The sequence below is a fragment of the Urocampus carinirostris genome, chromosome 5 (genome assembly GCF_059441175.1).
Source record: "Urocampus carinirostris isolate Australia breed hairy pipefish chromosome 5, RoL_Ucar_1.0, whole genome shotgun sequence".
Taxonomy (NCBI): Eukaryota; Metazoa; Chordata; class Actinopteri; order Syngnathiformes; family Syngnathidae; genus Urocampus; species Urocampus carinirostris.
The window spans coordinates 17,513,050-17,534,443 of record NC_142353.1 but is presented as its reverse complement, the minus strand read 5'-3'; the positions used below and the strand labels follow the sequence as shown (position 1 = coordinate 17,534,443).

The 21,394-nt window shown below is 40.7% G+C and overlaps 2 protein-coding genes and 1 pseudogene across 3 annotated transcripts in view; all 3 read left to right on the top strand.

Moving 5' to 3' along the window:
• The window catches only part of LOC148365642 (ubiquitin-associated protein 2-like), a 33,668-nt gene extending 32,454 nt beyond the window's left edge, over positions 1 to 1,214 (top strand). Inside the window, exon 29 of the mRNA XM_088336026.1 lies at positions 600 to 1,214. Within this exon, the coding sequence (XP_088192152.1) occupies positions 600 to 695 (96 nt within the window). The 3' untranslated portion in view covers positions 696 to 1,214. The remainder of the gene's footprint in view (positions 1 to 599) is intronic.
• Positions 1,215 to 14,537: 13,323 nt separating this feature from the next.
• The window catches only part of pcsk5b (proprotein convertase subtilisin/kexin type 5b), a 101,009-nt gene continuing 94,152 nt past the window's right edge, over positions 14,538 to 21,394 (top strand). For both annotated transcript variants that reach the window (XM_088336024.1, XM_088336025.1), the window contains exon 1: positions 14,538 to 15,058. In XM_088336024.1, the coding sequence (XP_088192150.1) occupies positions 14,894 to 15,058 (165 nt within the window). In that variant the 5' untranslated portion in view covers positions 14,538 to 14,893. The remainder of the gene's footprint in view (positions 15,059 to 21,394) is intronic.
• On the top strand, positions 17,877 to 18,136 carry LOC148365641 (U2 spliceosomal RNA; annotated as a pseudogene).

Sequence of the window (21,394 nt, the reverse complement as noted above, 5' to 3'; positions counted from 1 at the left end):
ATGTGTTGAATACAGTTACTTCTTCAGATATGACAAGGTACTCGGTAAGGCTTCAATCTATTGTCTCACTTGTTTTCCAGCTAAGATGCCCATGGTACCCTTTTTTTTTTTTCTGGTGAGAATAAAAAACCTTCTCTTTCTGTGTGTTCCAACTCTGATTACTCCATGTTAGTAGTATTTGCAGTGATTATTTCAGTTAGGGACAAAACTGAAGAGTGTTACCTTTCAAAACAGACCAAAACTGGTCATTCTCCAAACTGGTTAAGAAGAGCATTCCATTTACAATGGGTAAGTCTTGAATTAGGATTTAGGCTATTTTTACAGGAATAGTAAGGGGTTAAGAGGACTTGGAGTGCGCGGGCTTTAGAAGTCTGGGCGAACGGTTGCCCAGACTCGCCGGTGCCCTGTCAGGGTTTGGTTCCACTGCTGCCAACAACAGCAGAGAGCTTGTAAATTGGGTTTGTTGTTCATTTTCAATGTACAGCGTTCATACAAGTGCTGGAACTCCTTAAATGACTTTTAATGTTTACTTTTAGCACTCACGTGGAACTAATTTAAGAAGTAACGCGATTGTAAAGTGTCGTGGTTTCATGTTCCAGGGTGGTCCAGGTCAGCGCAATCAGTCCAGCAGCATGCAGCAGAAAAGCCAAGGCAGCAAGTCCAGTTACGGCAGCTCCCCCTACTGGGGCAATTGAGGATTTCTTCGAAAATGCAACACAGCCAATGTCCCCGACCCCTTCCCCTCTCGTGTGCGCTTAAAGGAACATAAAGGAAAAAACGCACACAGGCAACCGTATGTGCCCTGGCCTCGCCCCCACCCCCAAAAGTCCTCATTGGTCTCTTCCTTACCCCCACCTCCAAATTGGTGATGCGTGTAAGATATTTATGTAGGTATTTATATAAATATATATATATACTGTATGTAATAGTAGAATTTGAGGACATCGTCGCTGCATTTTGAAGGACTTTTTGGGGGTTAATTTTGTACTCTGCCGGAAGAGAAGAATGTTACAGACGAAAAATAGCAGAACGACAGCACTGATTGATAAATGAGGACTATCCTGGTGGGCGTGAAGGGCTTCACAACTACTGCAATTTTCTTTTCTTTTTATATCTTCATTTTGCAAGCACCCCCTGCCCCAAATTTTATATTTTAATTTAATTTTAATCCTCATTGCCCTCCAAATAAAGGTTCTGAGATGTTGAAAGTTTAACTTGATTTGTTTCTTTTATTAACTGAATTTGACGTACGGTCAAACACACCACACTTAACGTAATATTTTTGGAGTTTACAGTTTGTGAATGATGTGATCATTAATGTATGCAAAAGTAGAAATGATGACAATGATTATGAGTTCCAAGTAAATATGGCTAACGTTGATAATTGAATTAGAACGTAAAACCATATGATTGTTTGGCAAGTTTAACTATTACTATTTTTTTGCACCCTGTTTTTTCCCCTGCTAAATTTTGGCCTTTTGTTGTCTATGCCCCGCGGCACACATTTTTCATTCAATTTTTCCCTCCCAAAACTAATGATTTGCCCTGTTTTTGCACCCATCCTTGCAAAGGAATGTCTAGTAATGTTTAATGACATTTTCCCTGGGTTCAGGGAGTTCACTCGCCTGGAGAATTTGGGGTTGGAGTCTATTTTAAAGGCCTGAATTGCAGGGAAAGAAAATCCACAATGTTGGTTCTTTTCTTCTTTTATCTCCATCCTGAAATAATGGGGATGGTGCATGACACGCTTGTCATGTTAATTTGGTGGAAGGACTGAGCCACAATTAGGAATGCAATTATAGTGTCCCATTCAAGGTTGTTTTTTCCCTCTTGTTTTGGGGTTGGGAGAATTCAGTCGAACGGGAATAGGTACATAAAAGCGGAACTATTCCAAAATGAAGGTATTGTGATGAGGCCCGAACCAATGTTTTTCAACCATTGTGATGCATAAAATTGCCCAATTTTATCCTTGCATCAAACCATGCCATTAATCAGTATCATTGCTTTCTTCCAGAGATGAGGCAATTAGCGTAACATCCATATCAGTTGGTACCAGCATATAACCATACTTTTGGTGGGAAGTGGGCGGGGTAAATGAGTATAGTACAGTACATCACAAAAGTGATGTACTGTACTATACCACCACACCACTCCCATTTCTGCAGAGATTTTATAATGTTTAATTGAACACTGCAGCAATATTGCTTTAGTACAATGAAAGGTAGTCTGTGTAAAGCTTATTTATCCGTGTTAATATATATATAATATATATATTTTTTAAAGTTCATTGAGATTGCACTGCAAACACAGTAATAAAATCAAATGAAGTACAAATCTTGCACATGCATGAGGAAATGAAGAAACTGCACATGAGGTCATCCCCTTTCACGATGACCAGGGCAAAATGGATATTGCATTAAAAAAAGAATACAATTTTAAAAAAATAATGATTAAAGCCAATAAATGTGATGCTGGTTAGTGTACAATACATGTTTTCTTCTATGTATCTTATGTGGCTATTAAGCTGTTTATGCGAGTTATGAGTGTAAACTGTTAGATTATGCAAATAGGTCACTGAGAATCTTGTCACTATCACATGACTTCTATATTAGTTGATTATTTAATCATATCATTACTTTGATAATCACATTATTTAAGTTGTTGTAAATGCACAACATATGTATCCACATATTTTAGTGGAGTATTTACTTGCTGAATGTATAAGTCCGAATACATGTTCCCGGAAAAAGAACAACGGCGAACCATCAGAATGACCTTTGTCTTCAATACCTTTATGGTAATTTTTACTAGTTACTTTAAGAGTACCACGCGACATTTTGGAGTGCGGGCAACGGAATTTATTTTTAAAGAAGTAACAGTCACATGTAAATTCTTTTCAGCAATGTACCTAACTCTGTTACAAAGAACAACAGTACAAACCTAAATGAGCAATTTGAATTGTAGTACCTCGTTAAACCCAGCAGATAGAGCTGTTTTCCCTTTTAAATGCAGGACGCTCACCCACGCACTGCCACCATATAAATCGCGGGTCACTCAAAACTGCTGGCCGTAAACCTAGATTAAAATTGGGTGTGTTTCGTTTGTTACATAGAAGGAAATTTGGCATTCTGGAAATTGCCACATCGTCTTCAAAGTCTTCATATAACACAGGGAATGACTCACTGTCAGACTTCCTGACAAATGTTTTTTATTGCCTAATGGGGCAGTTATGCATGAGCTCTGTGTACTTGGCCCAGCAACAAGTGACTTGGCGAGATCTCGTCAAAGATGAGCTTATGTTGTGACCCCAGAGCAAAAATCTGTTTTTGGAGTGCATGTGTGTGAACGATTGAGCAATATCAGGCCAGATATTGGGATTTATTTAGGTTCAGGCAGCATAAGATAGTTCATCGGGAATCTTGTTTCTGTTGTGGTGCTATCAAATTATTTTTTTTGGGTCGGAAAACCACTACAGATCGCCTGGTTTTTGCAATTAATGGGGACCAGAGACGCCCGCCAAAAGTCAAAATCCACGACGTAGCGTTACACCTTCATAAAAGCCTCCAAGGAGGAAACTTACCGCAAGAGGACTTCTTTACTTCCTTAAAGTAGCCGACTGTAAGAAAATAACGATAGATCTACAAAAAAATAACACACAACGCACATTTGAAGTTAAATGGTTTTATTGTCATTATACAAAATGAAAACAAAATTGGAGGGCATCTCCTTTCTGTGTAAGTAAGCAATTTAGAGTGCTAGCTGCACGCTAGCATCGGGTGTCCTTGAATCGAGCCGAATCTCTGTAATGAAACCAGGTCACTCAAATAAGGTTGCAGAAAACTTGAACGAAAATGGCGCACTACAAAGCTGGAGGTCCTCCGACTGGCCTGGTGTGACAGCTTGCTGAAATATAAAGTAGCTCTTGCCTCAGCTAAAGCATTGTTTTTCTCTAAGATTATTGTTAAACATGAGAATAATCCGAAATTTTTGTTTGACACAATGGCGAAACTTACCAGACAACAACTTAACCCAAATAGTTCTACTTATTCTGCTAATGACATTATGGATTTTTTTAATAAAAAGATTCAACTAATCAGGAATGAAATTTTAAAAGAACCCTCTGTAACCTCCTCTTATCTCAAAGATGTGGAAGTGTTAGGTAAGGACGGTGTCGACGGTTGTTCAGAAACATTCTCCAGTTTCAATGTGTCACTTGATAATCTAACACAGATGGTCTGTAGGGCCAAACAAACTACTTGCCTGCTTGATCCGTTTCCAGCTTCACTAGTGAAGGATCTGTTTGGGATCTTAGGACCATCAGTTTTAAATATTAACATATCGCTATCCTCGAGTATGGTTCCTGTAGCCTTTAAGTCTGCCGTCATTAAACCCACGCTTAAGCGACCTAACCTTGACCCTGAAAGCCTAAGTAATTATAGGCCAGTGTCAAATCTGCCATTTTTTTGCAAAATTACTTGAAAAGGTCGTTGCACAGCAGCTAAATGACTTCATGTCGGAAAATAATCTCTTTGAAACTGTCCAGTCAGCATTTAGGGCAAATCACTCTACTGAGACAGCCCTGGCTGGAGTTACCAATGATCTCCTTTTAGCAATTGATTCCGGTGCCTCATCAATGTTACTGCTGCTGGATCGCAGCGCTGCTTGGATACTGTCAACCACAACATATCACTTGTTCGTCTGGAATGCATTGGTATCTCAGGAACTGTACTCTCGTGGTTTAGGTCCTACCTGTCAGACAGGATGCAATGAGTTAACTATGGCAATCTGACCTCTAAACACTCTAATGTCCCCTGTGGTGTTCCACAGGGCTTTATACTTGGCCCCCTTCTTTTTAGCTTCCGCTTGGTGACATTATCCGCAAGTATAATATTAGCTTCCATTGCTATGCAAATGACACTCAAGTGTATGTGCCACTGGAGACAACTGGACAGTTAAGTTGTAGAAATCTGGAGGCTTGCCTTACTGAGATTCAAAGATGGATGTCACTTAATTTTTTGCGCCTTAACCTAGAAGAAACTGATGTTGATTATTGGTCCAGCTCACTGTAGTGAGTTGTTTTCAAACACTACCCTGAACCTAGACAAATGTAATATCACCCATAGTGACTCGGTCAAAAATCTAGGTGTTATGTTTGATCCTAATCTGTCGTTTCAGTCACACGTGAAAAATATTACTAAAATAGCTTTCGACCACCTCTGTAATATTGCGAAGATTCGTTCAATGCTGTCCCAATCAGATGCAGAGGTTTTAATTCGTGCGTTTATTACTTCTCGGCTTGATTACCGTAATGTATTGCTTTCTGGTCTCCTGATGTCTAGCATTAAAAGTTTGCAGCTGGTTCAGAATGCAGCAGCTAGACTTTTGACAAAGACCAAAAAGTTTGAGCATATTACTCCTGTATTGGCCACGTGTTTGCCCTCCTGTCCTGACCCAGTCCATTTAAGATGTGACTTTACGGTTCGCTTATTAACATATAAATGTTTGCATGGACTTGCACCCTCTTATCTCACTGATTTGATTCCCCCTATGTTCCTGCACGGAGTCTGCGCTCGGAAAATGCCGGTCTACTTGTGACTCCGAGAGCCAAGAAGTCTGCAGGCTCGAGAGCGTTCTCCATTCGGGCCCCAGTGCTATGGAATGCCCTGCCTCCGGAAATAAGATCTGTAACCTCAATGGAAGTTTTTAAATCAAAGCTTAAGACACACTTCTATTCCAAAGCTTATGTTTGATGCCCACCTCATATTCTGTTATTGTCCTGTCTTTTTCCGACTGCCTACCTGGTGGTGATACAAAAGAGAAGGACGATTTGAGATGAGTCAGCGGACCAGTGTTTGACCTGAAGCATGTGAACGCCTGCATGGACCAGCTGGCAGAGATGGGAAGCTGCGTCGTGGCCGTCATAGACTTTCTGGACTAGTTTACAGGCTGGGGGCGTCGCTGCTGTCATGCACTTTCCGGACACATTTTCAACATGTTACCAAGTGTTTACTATGTTTGTGTACTGTAATGCTAAATCGATTTCACCCTGGTCATCCTGAAAGGGGGATACCACTTGTGAGGTCCCTTCTCAAGGTTTCTCTTTTTCCTCACGCTGAGGTTTTGAGTTGATCCTTATCAGCATGTTGGTTTAAGATCAGGTAATTGTGTCATTGTAATCCTGTGCAGTCCTTTGAGACATTTTTGTGATCAAGGGCTATATAAATAAATTTGACTTGACAATGATTAAATGGTAAATGGTCTGCATTTACATAGCGCTTTTCAAGTCAATGAAGACCTCCCAAAGCACTTTACAATGTGCTTCACACTTACCCACCCACTCACACACACACACTCACACACCAATAGGGAGTCAGCCATGCAAGGCGCATACCTGCTTATTGGGGGCATTAGGGATTCAGTGTCTTGCCCAAGGACACCTCGATATATAACACAGAGGAGCCGGCAATCGAACCTGTGACCTCTTGATCCCACGACGAGCACTCTACCTCCTGAGCTAATGCCGCCCTACAATACAATACAATACAGTAAGACCTCTGTTATCACGGTTAATGGGGACCAAAACCACCCGCGATAAGTGAAAATCCGCGAAGTAGCGGCGCACCTTCAAAAAAGAAAAAAAAAAATATATATATATACAGTGCATCCGGAAAGTATTCACAGCGCTTCACTTTTTCCACATTTTGTCATGTTAAAGCCTCATTCCAAATTGTATTAATTTAATCTCTTATCTCAAAATTCTACACAAAATACTCCATTATGACAATGTGAACAAGTTTTTTTTTACTTTTTCTGAATTTATTAAAAATAGAAAACTAAGAAATCACATGTACATAAGTATTCACAGCCTTTGCTTAATACTTTGTTGATCCACCTTTGGCAGCAAATACAGCCTCAAGTCTTTTTGAATATGATCCCACAAGTTTAGCACACCTATCTTTAGGCAGTTTTGCCTATTCTTCTTTGCAATGTCTCAAGCTCAATCAGGTTGGATGGGAGACGTTTGTGCACAGCCATTTTCAGATCTCTCCAGAGATGTTCGATCGGATTCAAGTCTGGACTCTGGCTGGGCCACTCCAAGACATTCACGGAGTGGTTCTGAAGCCAATCTTTTGAGATCTTGGCTGTGTGCTTTGGGTCGTTGTCCTGCTGAAAAATTAAGGTTATCTATATATATTGCTGCATTCATTTTTCCTTCTATCCTGACTAGTCTGCCAGTTCCTGCTGCTGAAAAACATCCCCACATCATGATGCTGCCACCACCATGCTTCACTGGAGGGATGGTATTGGCCTGGTGATGAGCAGTGCCTGGTTTCCTCCAAACATGGCGCCTGGCATTCACACCAAAGAGTTCAATCTTTGTCTCATCAGACCAGAGAATTTTGTTTCTCATGGTCTGAGAGTCATTCAGGTGCTTTTTGGCAAATTCCAGACAGGCTTCCATGTTCCTTTTACTAAGGAGTGGTTTTCGTCTGGCCACTCTACCATACAGGCCTGATTGGTGGATTGCTGCAGAGATGGTTGTCCTTTTGGAAGGCTCTCCTCTCTCCACAGAGGAACGCTGGAGCTCTGACAGAGTGACCATCGGGTTCTTGGTCACCACCCTGACTAAGGCCCTTCTTCCCCGATCGCTCAGTTTAGAAGGCCGGCCAGCTCTAGGAAGAGTCCTGGTGGTTCCAAATGTCTTCCATTTATGAATAATGGAGGCCACTGTGCTCATTGGGACCTTCAAAGCAGCAGAAAGTTTTCTGTATCCTTCCCCAGATTTGTGCCTCAAGACAATCCTGTCTCGCAGGTATACAGACAGTTCTTTTGTCTTCATGCTTGGTGTTTGTGCTCTGACATGCACACTCAACTGTGGGACCTTATATAGAAAGGTGTGTGCCTTTCCAAATCATGTCCAATCAACTGAATTTACTGCAGGTGGACTCCAATTAAGCTGTAGAAAGATCTCAAGGATGATCAGTGGAAAAAAGATGCACCTGAGCTCAATTTTGAGCTTCATGGCAAAAGCTGCGAATACTTATGTAAATGTGATTTCTTAGTTTTCTATTTTTAATAAATTCAAAAAAAGGGAAAAAAAAAAACTTTTTCACATTGTCATAATGGAGTATTTTGTGTATAATTTTGAGATAAGAGATTGAATTGATACAATTTGGAATGAGGCTGTAGCATAACTAAATGTGGAAAAGGTGAAGCGCTGTGAATACTTTCCGGATGCACTGTATATATATATATATATATATATATATATATATATATATGTAACCGCGGTGTACGTGTCCCACCAAAGATCCACATTCACGCTGGACTGGATGATGAGGTTTTTATTATTACAGTTTCTGCAAATGGATGAGTCACAACATTAGCTTTTTCTGCTGGGTCTGATCTCTTTGTAGTTCTCTCTGGTAAGACTAACAACAAAGCATATCAAAGAGCTTTCTTTTCACTTTACAGAAAATACATTTTAGAATATCACAATACATTTTTACATCTTTACATTTTAACAAGATACTTTTAACAAGAGATCTCATAGTGGATTTTTAACGTTTACAATGAATTCAAAATGTTTTTCTTTAGTCTGAATTTTAATCAACATCATCCTTTTTTAATGTATATGAGAAAATAGGAATAAAAACAATAATGAGTATAAAAATGGGTACAATTTACCTGCAAATGGATGAGTCACAACATTAGCTTTTTCTGCTGGGTCTGATCTCTTTGATCTCTACAAGGGGAATTAATATTTAGTAAAACAGAAACAAAACGAAAATAAACCTAAACAGCTTGACAATATCAATCACATTACTATGCATGGTGAGAGATTTGTCAGCTGGGGTTATAATGTTTAAAATTAACTTCTTTTGTGGAGCACCAAAAGATATGTCTTACCTTTGTAGTTCTCTCTGGTAAGACTAACAACAAACCCCGCCTCCTGGTCACATGTTAGAAGCCAAAACCAGACCCCACCCCATACCAGCAGATGGCACTGTTGGACTCAGCATTGCAGGACATTTACCAAAAACTATACACATATTTCAGCAGGAATTTCAATAAAACAAAAGTTATTATTACACCCGTTACATATATATTTTTTTAATTATGATTATTTAGACCCCGTTAATAGGGACCAAAACCACCCGCAAAAACTGAAAATCTGCGAAGTAGCGACGCCCCTTCAAAAAAAAAAAAAAAAAAAGAATTTGAATCCGCGAACGTCGAACCGCGAAGTAGCGAGGTCCCAATGTAGTCCTGAATGTAGCCGTTTCCCACGAGTTGTAGCTCCAGGTCATCTGTTTCACGGGTAATGGCTCTGGCTGAAATACAGGCTCCGCAAGGGTAGCTTGTGAGGGTTACTATGTAGCATAGCCGTAGCTGTAGGTCAGGCCAGCTGCGCTGCTCTCGCCTTCTCCGCGACGCTGCCTCAGTCACTTCCCGAACCTGATGACAATTCACGGAGCACCCGCTGGAGATCACCATTTCTTTCCGGACTTCTGACTTTCCTAAGTGACCGATTTAATTGATATTATTTTTTCCCAATGTAACAAGGTGCTAAAAGCTAGCGGTCGCTATGCTTCCCAGTTTGTTTTGGGAGTCAGGGCCCGCCCGGTCTTTGACTGACAGCCCTAATCTGTCCCCACTGTCTGCTGTCCATTAAAAACACAAAGGATGATACATTGATATCGATGACAATAAATACAATTCAATTCAAAATCTGCGAATGAGCTAACCAGCGATAACCTAAGCACTAAGTAGCGAGGAGTCTCTCACTGTACTCGTTTTATTGAACTGTAGTTTGAAGCTTAAACAGAATGTATTGGTTATCAAAACCTTTCCACATGCAATATAATACAAAGAGAAGATAGTAAATGATCAAACTAAGCAAACAGTGTTGGGTTGTTACTAAAAAAAGTTATTGGTTGCTTAATTTAAAACTAAATTCTGCTACCCCCCAGATTACTGACAACCCAAAGTAGCGCATTACTCTAGAAGTAACTATATTGTTACAAAACACAATATATAATATATCCATCCATTCATTATCTGCACCGCTCATCCTCAGTAGGGTCGCGGGGGTATTGGAGCCCATCCCAGCTAGCTTCGGGCAGTGGGTAGGGGACACCCTGAACTGGTTGCCAGCCAGTCGCAGGGCACACAGAGACAGACAATTCACTCCCTCATTCACACCTAGGGACAATTTTGACCGGCCAATTAACCTGACATGCATGTTTTTGAAATGTGGGAGGAAACCGAAGTGCCCGAAGGAAACCCACGCAAGCACGGGGAGACTTCACACAGGAGGGTTGGTAGGTGGATTTGAACCCATGACCTCAGAACTGTGCCGCACACGCGCTAACCACCGCCATTTGTACTTTGTAGGTAGGTATACACATCTCAGCCTTACGACATTGATGTTTTTAGCGTGGTGTTGCTGGTGGAAAGTGGGTCGTCTATTACTACATTAGTGAAGAAGTAGCCGTCAATAATCAGAATTGATTGAAATTCATGTCCTGCTTTTAAAAAGTAGTGCAGTAACGCACCATGTTGTGCGACAGTAAAGTTACAAAATTTTACTAAGAATGTGTTACAGTACTCGTTACAGACTAAATAAATTTCGTTTCAGGAACACGTTTCTTTTTAATGAGTTCTTCCCAACACTGTGAGCAAAAATATGGTTTTGGTGACATCCATCATCCATTATCTGTACCGCTTATCATCAGTAGGGTCGCGGGGGTGCTGGACCCCATCCCAGTTATCTTCGGGCAGTGGGCAGGGGACACCCTAAACTGGTTGCCAGCCAGTCGCAGGGCACACAGAGGCGTACAACTCGCTCGCCAATTAACCTGACATACATGTTTTTTGGAATGAGGGAGGAAACCGGTGTGCCCAGGAGGAAACCCACGCAAGTACAGGGAGAACACGCAAACTCCACGCAGGAAGGTTTGATTCCATGACCACAGAACTGTGCCGCACTCTTGCTAACCAGTGCGCTGCCGTGCTGCCCATTTTGGGGACAATATCCTCTTATATAGAGTGAAAATTATGGGAAAAGGCAACAAAAGACTTGCAATGTTTAAAACTACAGCTACCATGGTTGTACTTGTGGCACGGGTAACTAAATTTACGCAGAAGACACTACTCATTTGTAAATGTCCATCTAGATCTTGAAGCAAATAATAACTGCTGAAGTAACATATTTTCAGGGTTATCCCTGTTTTGTATGCCATAAAAGCCCAAGCCAATACGCAAATAGACAGACACGGTTGTATTTAACAAGAAAAGGGTGATTGTCATGATTACTCATATGCATGTGTTTTCAACCTTTTTTGAGCCTAAGCACCTGTTTATTTCGTTAAAAAAATTTCAGGCACACTGTCCATCGAAAATTTCTCAAAAATAATTCTCTGTGTTTATATATGTATTATGAATGACTGACATTTCTTAGTAGGTATAGATGCATATTTCGCCAGAACCCATGAAGTTTTTAAATGTCTTAACAGTCCATATCAGCAACATCACTCTGACCAGACATGATCATCACCTCTGAGGCTTCAAAACACCTGATCATGCTGGAACTCACAATCCCGTGGGAAGAGCACATTGAGGAAGCTATAGAAAGGAATTGCGTAAAGTATCAGGAGCTGGTGGAGGAGTGCAGGGGCAGGGACCGGAAAATTTTCTTTGAGCCAATATAGGTCGGCTGCAGGGGTTTTGCTGGATGATCCCACTGCAAAGTCCTAGGACGGTTGGGTGTAACAGGGGCAGCCAAGAAGAAAGCCATTAAATCTGCTAGTGAAGGTATAGGTGGCTATGACTCAAAAGGGCATATCCGTGGGCTGCTACTGGGACGCAAGTTGAGGCGTGATCAACCTCGGCTGGGTCACCCGGGCGAGAGTGTCTAATGTTGCGAGACCCGAAACACTCAATGAACCATCACTGATGATGCATCCCAGTTGCATTCAGGAGATGTTTCTTTCAAGTCTGATTTGCTTTTATCATACTCGCTCTCGTGGTCTCTGAGGTCCTCTGGCCGCGGTACGTTGACTGTTCCTAGGGTGAGGACCAAAACCTCTAGTGAAGCAGCATTCAGCCACTTTGGTCTTCACCTATAGAATGGTCTGCCAGAGGACATCAGGGCTGTGGGGACCCTTGATATTTTTAAGAGGAGGCTTAAGACCTACTTTTTTAACTGATCCTTTTTTTTTAATTAGCTTTGATTTGTTTAACCTCTTTAACTATATCATACCTTACTTTTACCTCGCGTGTTTGTTTGGTTCTGCAGTTGTTGTTTTTTTAGAATTTTTATATTTCAGTGTTTCCTCATTTTTGTAAGCCCACACTGGGAAGGTGTGGTTCAAATGTGAAAATCCTGAGGCCATCTGCTGCCATCCCTATCAGTGTGGATACCCCTGCCCAGGTCTCTTTTCTCACATGGTTAGTCTGTGCTTTGTCATAATCACATTTTATTTCTTTACTGTTCACTGTATTTTATTTTTATTGTATTTCAACCATTGTGTCTGTCTGTATTACGTGTTTCAGGTTCTTGGGCGGGGATAAAGGAAGGGATTTTATTGTCTTATCGTACATTGAATGTTTTTATAAAGCACTATAAATGGCATTTTTTCCCTAAAAGTGCTTTACAAATGAAATTTATTTCATGTGTTAGCACGTTTGAGGCACAGTTCTGAGTTTATAGGTTCAAATCCAGCTACCAGCCTTCCTCTTCAGAGTTTGCATGTTCTCTCCATGCCTTGGGTTTCCAAAACCATACATGGCAGGTGAATTGAAGACCCCAAATTGTCCCTAGTTATGAGTGAGCGTATGAATGGTTGTCTGTCTCTGTGTGCCCAGCGACTGGCTTGCAACCAGTTGAGGGTGTCCTCTGTCCACTGCCTGAAGACAGCTGGGATGGGCTCCATCACTCCTGCAACTTTAGTGTGGATAAGCAGTGCAGATAATGGTTGGATGGACGAATGTTCTGGGGGTTCGTTCGTGTTCCTGCAGTGTGTGGCAGGGGGTGTGACTGGCTGCTGCTGTGACGAAAAGCTCATCAACTTACTAAATGAAGCTTGGCCGTCGCAGAAGCACTTAGCTTGTAAAGTCCGTCCTGTCCCGTATTGTAAATATCTTCCTTGGACCACAAGGTCTTACTTTAGTAAGCTTCTCGTCTTCTCAGATCAAGTCTCTGTCAGGGTTTCCTGGTTCCGGATGGCCAGCTCTCTGCCTCCACTACCTGCTCCACGGTTGTGAACACCCCTCTGCCTCCACTGCTAATCTGAAGTTGTAAATAAACTCTGTAAAACTGCTCTTGTCTCACGTTTCTACTTTTCGGGTCTGGCCATTTAGAAAATCCTTACACTCCGGACCAGTTTCATGTTATTCACGCCATAGATATGTGCCAACCGGGAGAAACGAAAGGGGGCAACGGCTACAGTGAGAAAACCAGAAGTACACAAAGCAGCGTTGGCTACGGCCACAGCGCCAATGCGAGGCCAGATGGAATTAAACATGGACGCAGCAGCCCGGAGCTAACGGGGAGGGAGTCCGGAAAAAAAAAACAGCTCGCAAGAAGGCAAACCGGGAAAAAATTCAGAAACAGTTTTGCCTCGGCAATAGCGATGACAACCAACCAACCAACCAACCAACCAACACTAGCAAATGTTATCCTCAATAACGTTTACACAAATTTTATTTGTTTTTATTCTGAGCAATCTGTCTTGTTGTGAGTAAACAGGTGCGGCGTTGTGTCTCATCATTAATAAGGGTAGCGATTGGCTGAAGTTAAAAGGTATGGAATTTGACTGTTATGCTAATAAGATTACGAATAAAGTTATTTTGGCTTTAATTTACCTGTCAACCTCCACGGCTCCATGCTGGTACAAACTGACGTATTTTCCCGCACAAAATACGAAATAATCTTAAACCATATTTTTTTTTCCGGAAAGATGCATGATAGGAAATCCCCAGGCGGCAGGCGCATGCGCACCGTAGCATCAAACCGCTTGCTTTGTTTGCAACGAAAAAAAAAACAATACAGAGATAGAGGCTACCGTGGCGAACTCGTCAGACTTGATTGATTTGCCGTTTTGTGATAGTCGGTGTTTAACGTATGGTACCCATAATTGACAAATTTGCGTTTTCCCGTACAGATCTTCTTGTACGTCATACACGTCTTAAAATGCATAATAAACGTACTTTGTATGGCAAAAACGTACAGGTTGACAGGTATGTAATCCAAGCGGAATATCTCTCCAAAATAGTTTGAAACCAACGTCAATTTTATCAGCTATATAATTACAGATTTCACGCCAGAGGATAAAGAGCTTCCAAGTGACCCAGGCTGACTCTTATTGTTTTTCCATACCACCTCCTGAACCCATCTGGACTCCATTGTTGTCTTCGAGTTCCAGAAAACAACAGGCGCTAAGACCCAGCGTAGCTGTGGAAGGGGCAACCCCCTCCCTCCCCCCCCTTCTCTACCATCTTCCCCCTCCCCGCCCCCCTCTTTGCTTGGATTCTCAGGCAGCTCCGGTCTGATGTTCCACCGAGCGAGCTTCTCCAGCTAGTTGGCCCTTGTCGAGAAGCCGCCGAGTGGACTCTTTTCTCCGGGAAGCGCTCGCCTCTTTCTGTTGCAGTAACCACAGAAGTGAACTTCAGACTCGCCCATGTGGACACTAATAGAGCTTTGAGGTGAAAGGGGAACTTCCCACTACCCTCTGTCCCTTCCTCGGTTCTTCTGTTTCGTTCTCCCGCTCCGACCGTCCATGAGTTCCACGCTCGACCAAAGTTAGTTGTTTGTCTTTTCGGGGGAGGTCGTGGGGGAGATAAAGAAGAAGAAGAGGCGGTGGAGAACAAAAAGTTAGCGGAGGGGAACATGGTCCGCTCGCTGTGCGTCCTGGCGCTCAGCCTCGGCTTCCTCACGCCGCCACCGCCGTGCCAAGCTCGGATTTACACAAACCACTGGGCGGTCAGAATAGCCGGTGGGGCCGCGGTGGCCGAGCGGATAGCAGAGAAGTACGGTTACAGAAACATGGGACAGGTATGTACCGTTTTGTTTCTTCCCTTTCAGTTGTACACGTGTTTTAGTGTGACACGGGGACAAAATTAGTTTAAATGTGATGGGAAAGAACTAAAAAACACGAGTGAAAGACGAGGAAACTCGCGTAGGTACCCCCGGTGGGTTGCATGGAGTCAATCCATACAACAGGTGTCTCAGCCAGCCTCCCCCTAAACATTGCAATTGCCATGTTTTTCAACCTTTTTTAAACCAGGGCAGCCTTTTCTTCTTTGAAAAGCTTCAAAAACTAAAGTAAAAATCCAGTCAACAGTTTCATGTTGTTGGTTTAATATTTGACCAATAGATGTCGTTGTATTGTGTAGTGTAGGCATGCCAAACTCAGTTTGGCCCAGGGCCGAGATCCAGGTGTTATTGTTCTCGGTAAAAAAAAATGGCAACGCCAAATATTTAGCCTTGCATTCCCATACTGTGTTTTATAATTCAGTCTACATTTGCAGTCCACCCTACAAATGACTTTGAATGCATTACACATTGTTCATTTTAACAGTTAAGTAAACCGGCTTTACATCTAAACCAACTCACCAAAAAACATCCCAAACATGAACAAACTTAAATGGGAGCTATGAATCAAAAAAAAAAGAAAATGTTATTCTGCTATGAAATAAATACTAATGAAATACAAAGTAATATTTTAAGCAGTGAATTAAAAAAATATAAGATTCAACTACTAGGCAGGGCCTACTGATGCTGAGAAAATACTGCACAATATTATCTTTAACATTAAACCAGACTGGACGTCAGCTCTTCCAGCTGTACTGCCTGCTATCTGCGGAAAGAAGCATTTGATTTTCAATTTATTAAAATAAAAATCACAACTTTTGATAATAACGAGCTTGTGACTGCCTTTTTTTTACATACTCCGAGATTTATGGCGTGTGGGATTAAAAATCTGACGAGCTGTATATTTGGTGTTCCTGTTGTCGCGCAACCAAAAACGAGTGCTACCATGCACTTGGAAGGATATAAACTTAGAGACTCATAGTTACCAAACTGCACATTTTTTTCTTCTTTTTTTGACCAGCTTTAAACAAGGTTTTTGGTGGTACCTGCAGTAGCAGCAATATGTCGGAAAATCATGTCAGCTCCCTCTGGGCGAGCGTCATTTTATGTAAAATAAAGAGAAAGTACATGACTTGTGTATATTTAAAAATGCACATTTATAAGAGTTCATGAATTTTTGCCTTTTTTAGGTCTAATATATATATATATATATATATGTATATAATTATTTTTTTCTTTTTGATTAATGACTTTTTTTTATTAAGCTCAAATTAGCATATGGCTTTGATTGATGTACCAAGTTTTTTTTTAATCTTTTGTGGTTACCGTGGCTCAGGAGGTAATACAGGTTATGATTAAGCTTAATACATTTGCTGTAATTTAGGATTTTACTATGTCTTTAACCTGCTTTACTGTATTGTTGTTCCTTTTCAAGACAAAATCCAAGAAATAATACTCAAAATTAGCCAAAGTTTCTCTACAATTATGACTACGTATACTACTATGTTTTACTACGTTCTGACTTTTTTTTAGTAAAATGAGAAAAGAATCGGTAAAATCATGTTCAAGGTATTTACTTATTTATGATTCATTGTCAATATTATTTAGGCGCAATCTTGTACACCTTCACCAAACAAAATAAGGTCTTATATTTCCATGACCATCTTCTTTATGATTAGTATATAAAAAATAGCAAAAATATTAATCTGCTGCCACTTTCTGATTTGGATGAGTGTTATAGTTATTCGGCTGATCACTGGAATAAAGCTAAACAATGGCTTGCTTTTTTTGCAAGTATATATTAAGTCAATATACTACGGCAAACCAAATGTCTCATGGCACACTAGTTGAAATACACTGGCCTGTTAGAACAAAGTTCAATGTTTAGATAAAAAAAATCTCTCTGTCTCTCTATAAATAGTTGCTTGACAGGATAATCCTCCAGCACAGAGAAAACATCTAAAACAGAAATAGAATGAGCCATTTTTTACAGACTTTGGCACCTGTCTGTGGCCAATAAGGGTTTTCCTTCCTCAGATTGAGGCCTAACTGGTGCCACCCAAACTAGGGATGAGCAAGTACCAAGCCACTTACAATACATTTTTAGGCCCGAAGAGACTTGAACCCCTTAAGTTGGTCCAGGGTATAGACACTCAGATACTTGATGCCATCAGGGTACGTATCTGCAGGTAGCCTACTGCATTGTCACTCTAGTTGCTTGGTAGGAAATTGTAGGAGACTTTGCCACAATGTACTCAATTTCCCAAGTAGCAGAGTTCTTCCTAATGCACCATGCATGTCCCCCCCCCTCAATGTTTTTTCCTCGCAATACACCATAACTCACTTCGATTGGATGAACTAACCTTTAAGAAAAATATCCACTTCACTTTTAACGTCGATCCCCTTGTTTTCTACCTGACAAAATGTCAACAGCCCAAGGCATGATGGGTAACTGGAAACCCAGTTATTCTTGCAACAGTGACCATGCTCCTAGAACTGGTCAGAAATTATTAGATTATTGTCATTTTTGATAATGATCATTCATTTTATGAAATGTGAGGAAAATATTATGGGCCTATTAAAATGTTGCAACTTTCCCTATACATTTTATCTAAATACTATATTTCTTTTCGACGGTGCAGCATTTCATTTGGTCGGCTCCCTGCCATTAAGCCATGAGGATACAGCTTGCTCTGTCCACTTCAAGCATCGGCTCGGTATTGCAGTACCTCCGGGAACGGTGCTTTCGCACTGATCGCTGCATGACTCTGTGGCTAGGACCTTGACTCGGCCTCTTGGCTGAGAACAAGTGTCTCGGCCCGTGGCTTTGTAGTGAATTATGAATTGACCGATAATGGATAATTGATAACGAATATAGAACAATAACCCTTACAAAATCCCTCCCCCCCTCACTGATTTCAATGTTGAACTGAATAGAATCAGTTTGATTTTTGCAATCAGGAGATGGAAAAGAGCTTGCTCTGTCCACTCCACGCATCGGCCCGGTATTGCAGTACCTCCGGGAACGGTGCATTCGCACTGATCGCTGCATGGCTCTGTGGCTAGGACCTTGACTCGGCCTCTTGGGTGAGAGCAAGTGTCTCGGCCCCTTGGCTTTGTAGCGTATTATGATTTGACCGATAACAGATAATAGAATATAGAACAATAAACCTGCCCCTGCTTGCAACATGTGGCTCACAATTTCTTCTCTTATTCAATTTTAGATATAGGTCAGTGTTTTTTGTTTAAGACAAATGATCTTTTGCCCCAGTCACGAAAAAACACGAAATGGACAAAGTTTTCCTGTCATATGATCTTTTTCGTTTTTTTTTTTAGTTGCCGCTCTCTTTTCAGTGCACCACCATAGAAATGGCACAAACAGTGGTTACGTTTATATGCAAGCGATAGTCCTTTAACACACCGGGCTAGGTCAATTATTAGTCAGCTCTGCGGAAACCTGAAAACGAACCTGAAGTTCAGAATCAAGCGGTTCACTCATGACAACATTCACACAAGACACACAAGAAACCATAGGTCAGCAATTCAACTCAATCTGAGTCATGGCAGAATATGACACAGTATGCGCTCACAGTTAGACTGTAGTGGCCAAAGTTAGGTAGGATTGATCTTTCATGCATTGATTAGTCTTAAGTTAATTATTGGTTATTTTTTCTGCCTTGGTTATGATAATTGTAAGTAGGGGTGCAACAATTAGTCGATGTTTTCAACAGAAATCGATAATAATCAATTACGGAACTCATTGTCGACTTTTATTGTCACCAGAATCATCTTTATAATGGAGAGGCCTATTTACATGAATATAATCTCTGTTGAGAGTTGCTCATGCGCAATAGTCTCTGTCTCGTGCGTTAACATAAACGCACAGAAATGAATGCATCAACATCAAGTACGCATACAAAATCATCAAGAGCATATTGGTTTACAGGGGATAAAAAATGTTTACTTGATTTTAATCTATTATGTATTTGCCTGACCCTAAAAATGGGCAGAGGTTTATTCATGGATTTATGTCCCTACTGACCAAGCACAGCGCCTAGTGTATTTTTGATGGTCCATTTTTATTTAATTTTGGAACAAATTTGATCAAATACAGTTAGTATTTCCATTGTACCCATTTTTGTCTTTTTTTGTAATCAATATTCACATAATTAATTCGACTTCATGGTAAATTTAAGGAAGAGAAAATTCTTATAATTCGACTAATGGTTTCAATAGTCTGTGAAAAATACGTGCTATTTTTTGCACTTAATTAGAAACAATCTTTTATAACTGCAGGTGTATCACATTTATTTGTAATGAATTTTGTTCATTGTTAAGTTATTCAACAAACACTTGGAATGTTAATGTTGATACATGTCACTGGGTTTTTTTGTTCCAAAAGATAGAGACCTTTTAACAATAAAGAAGCATCTTTGCACTTTTATTTTATAAAAGTATATATTTTCAAGAGTATAGACAGGGATGTGATTTTTCCGCTAATTCGCGGAATTCCGCTTTTTTTATCTCCAAAAATAAAATTTTAAAATTTCCGGTGTTTTAATTGGTAAAAAAAAACGATTTCGTCTCGACAGCATGCCATTTGAGTGTTTCCGTAACTGAAATGAAACGTACTTGCGATTGGTTGAAGTCTCGTGTTGACCAATAAACGCGCTTGTTATAGGAGTGTGCCATTGTTCATTTCTCACACGTTTTTGCCGGGTGTTTAAAGAAAGATGTCCGTGATCGAACGCAAAGATGCTCCGCGAGCTAAAGAAATTGATAAGATTGTAAAAAACAAGTTTCGATGGGACTGGTTGGAGAAGGAATTATCTACGAATGTTGGAAAGAAGACTGTGACGAATTTGTTCAATGACTTTATTCGGAAGATCGATCGTGCCGGGAAAGCACTTTGCATTTGGTGTCATGATACCATCGACTATGGTGGGAGAGGTTTCAAAGCTCTTGAAAGTCACGCAAAGAGCAAAAAACACGTGAAAGAACTCCAGTCAAGAACGACAAATTATTCCATCGCTGGAAGTTTCGGTGCCCAAACGAAAACTCCAAAACTTTACGGCCTCCATCCCTTATTGACATCACAATCGGAAGCGGTAATAAAGAGACGTGATCCACCCCAACAACCTGTACCAGTTGCTGATAGAGTCGTGAATTTTGAGGTAGGTGGTAAACTTTTCAAATTTATTTGACAGTTTTCCCATTTTTTTCGAAAATATTATAACGTAATAAAAATGGCCATAAATATTTAACAATTACAATAATAGATTTTCATGTGTACATTACACCAACACTTTACTGTAGGGCCTATACTTATTGTACTTTCATTTATCAAATACTTGGATACGCTGCTATTAAAGAAATAAATTATTACATTTAAAATATGATTTAGGAAATTTAAAAATTTTAATGTGACTGATTTTGAGTTGACTTAAACTGTAATTTTATATGGGATAGTTCAATATACATTGAAAATTTATGCTGTTGTCTTGTCTATTTCTTTGTCATCTGAGTGCATTGAAAGTACTTAAAAAAACCCATGAGCTCCGGGGGGGGGCTTCGCCCCACTTTTCCCCCCACCAGGGCACTGCCCTGGTCCTACCTGGTTTCCCCCCCCCCCCCCCCAGCTAGCAATCACCCCCCCCCCCCGCTAATTTTCAGATAATTTCACTTTGGTCAAATCACATCCCTGTATAGAGTACATTTGCTTGTGTTCTTATTTATTGTTATTTGACAGACACGTTTTTTATGTTTTCTTATATGTCCCAAACCTTTGATATTTGAATAAAAAAAGGAAATTAATATTGTGCTTTTTTCTTACCCAATTCATCGATCAGTCAGACATAATCATCGTCAGATTCATCAATTGTTTAAATAATCGTTAGCTGCGGCCCTAGTTGCTGTCAGTCAAACGGTTGTGTGCACAACCAAAACAAATGCGACACCTAGGAGCTTGAGCGGCTACATTGAATAGAAATTCATCAATTAAAGTGGACTCTGAGGAAAGCAAGTAGGGCGCAAAGAAATGCTGATCACAGCGGGTGCGACATGGATTGTTATCACGTCTGGGAACCGACTGAGGTGACTCCGGGAGAGAAAGCAAAAGCGAGGTTGCAAGTCCGGCCTCCTGCTACGTTTAAGCTAACAACTCTCTTAAGCCACTCCTATGGATCCTGTATCTTACCAACGTCATTACCCATGGAACGCATGACCTGGAGTTACAACTCATGGGAACTGATACATTTGGCACTCTTTTATTTTAAGTATCGCGGAGACCTGGTTGAA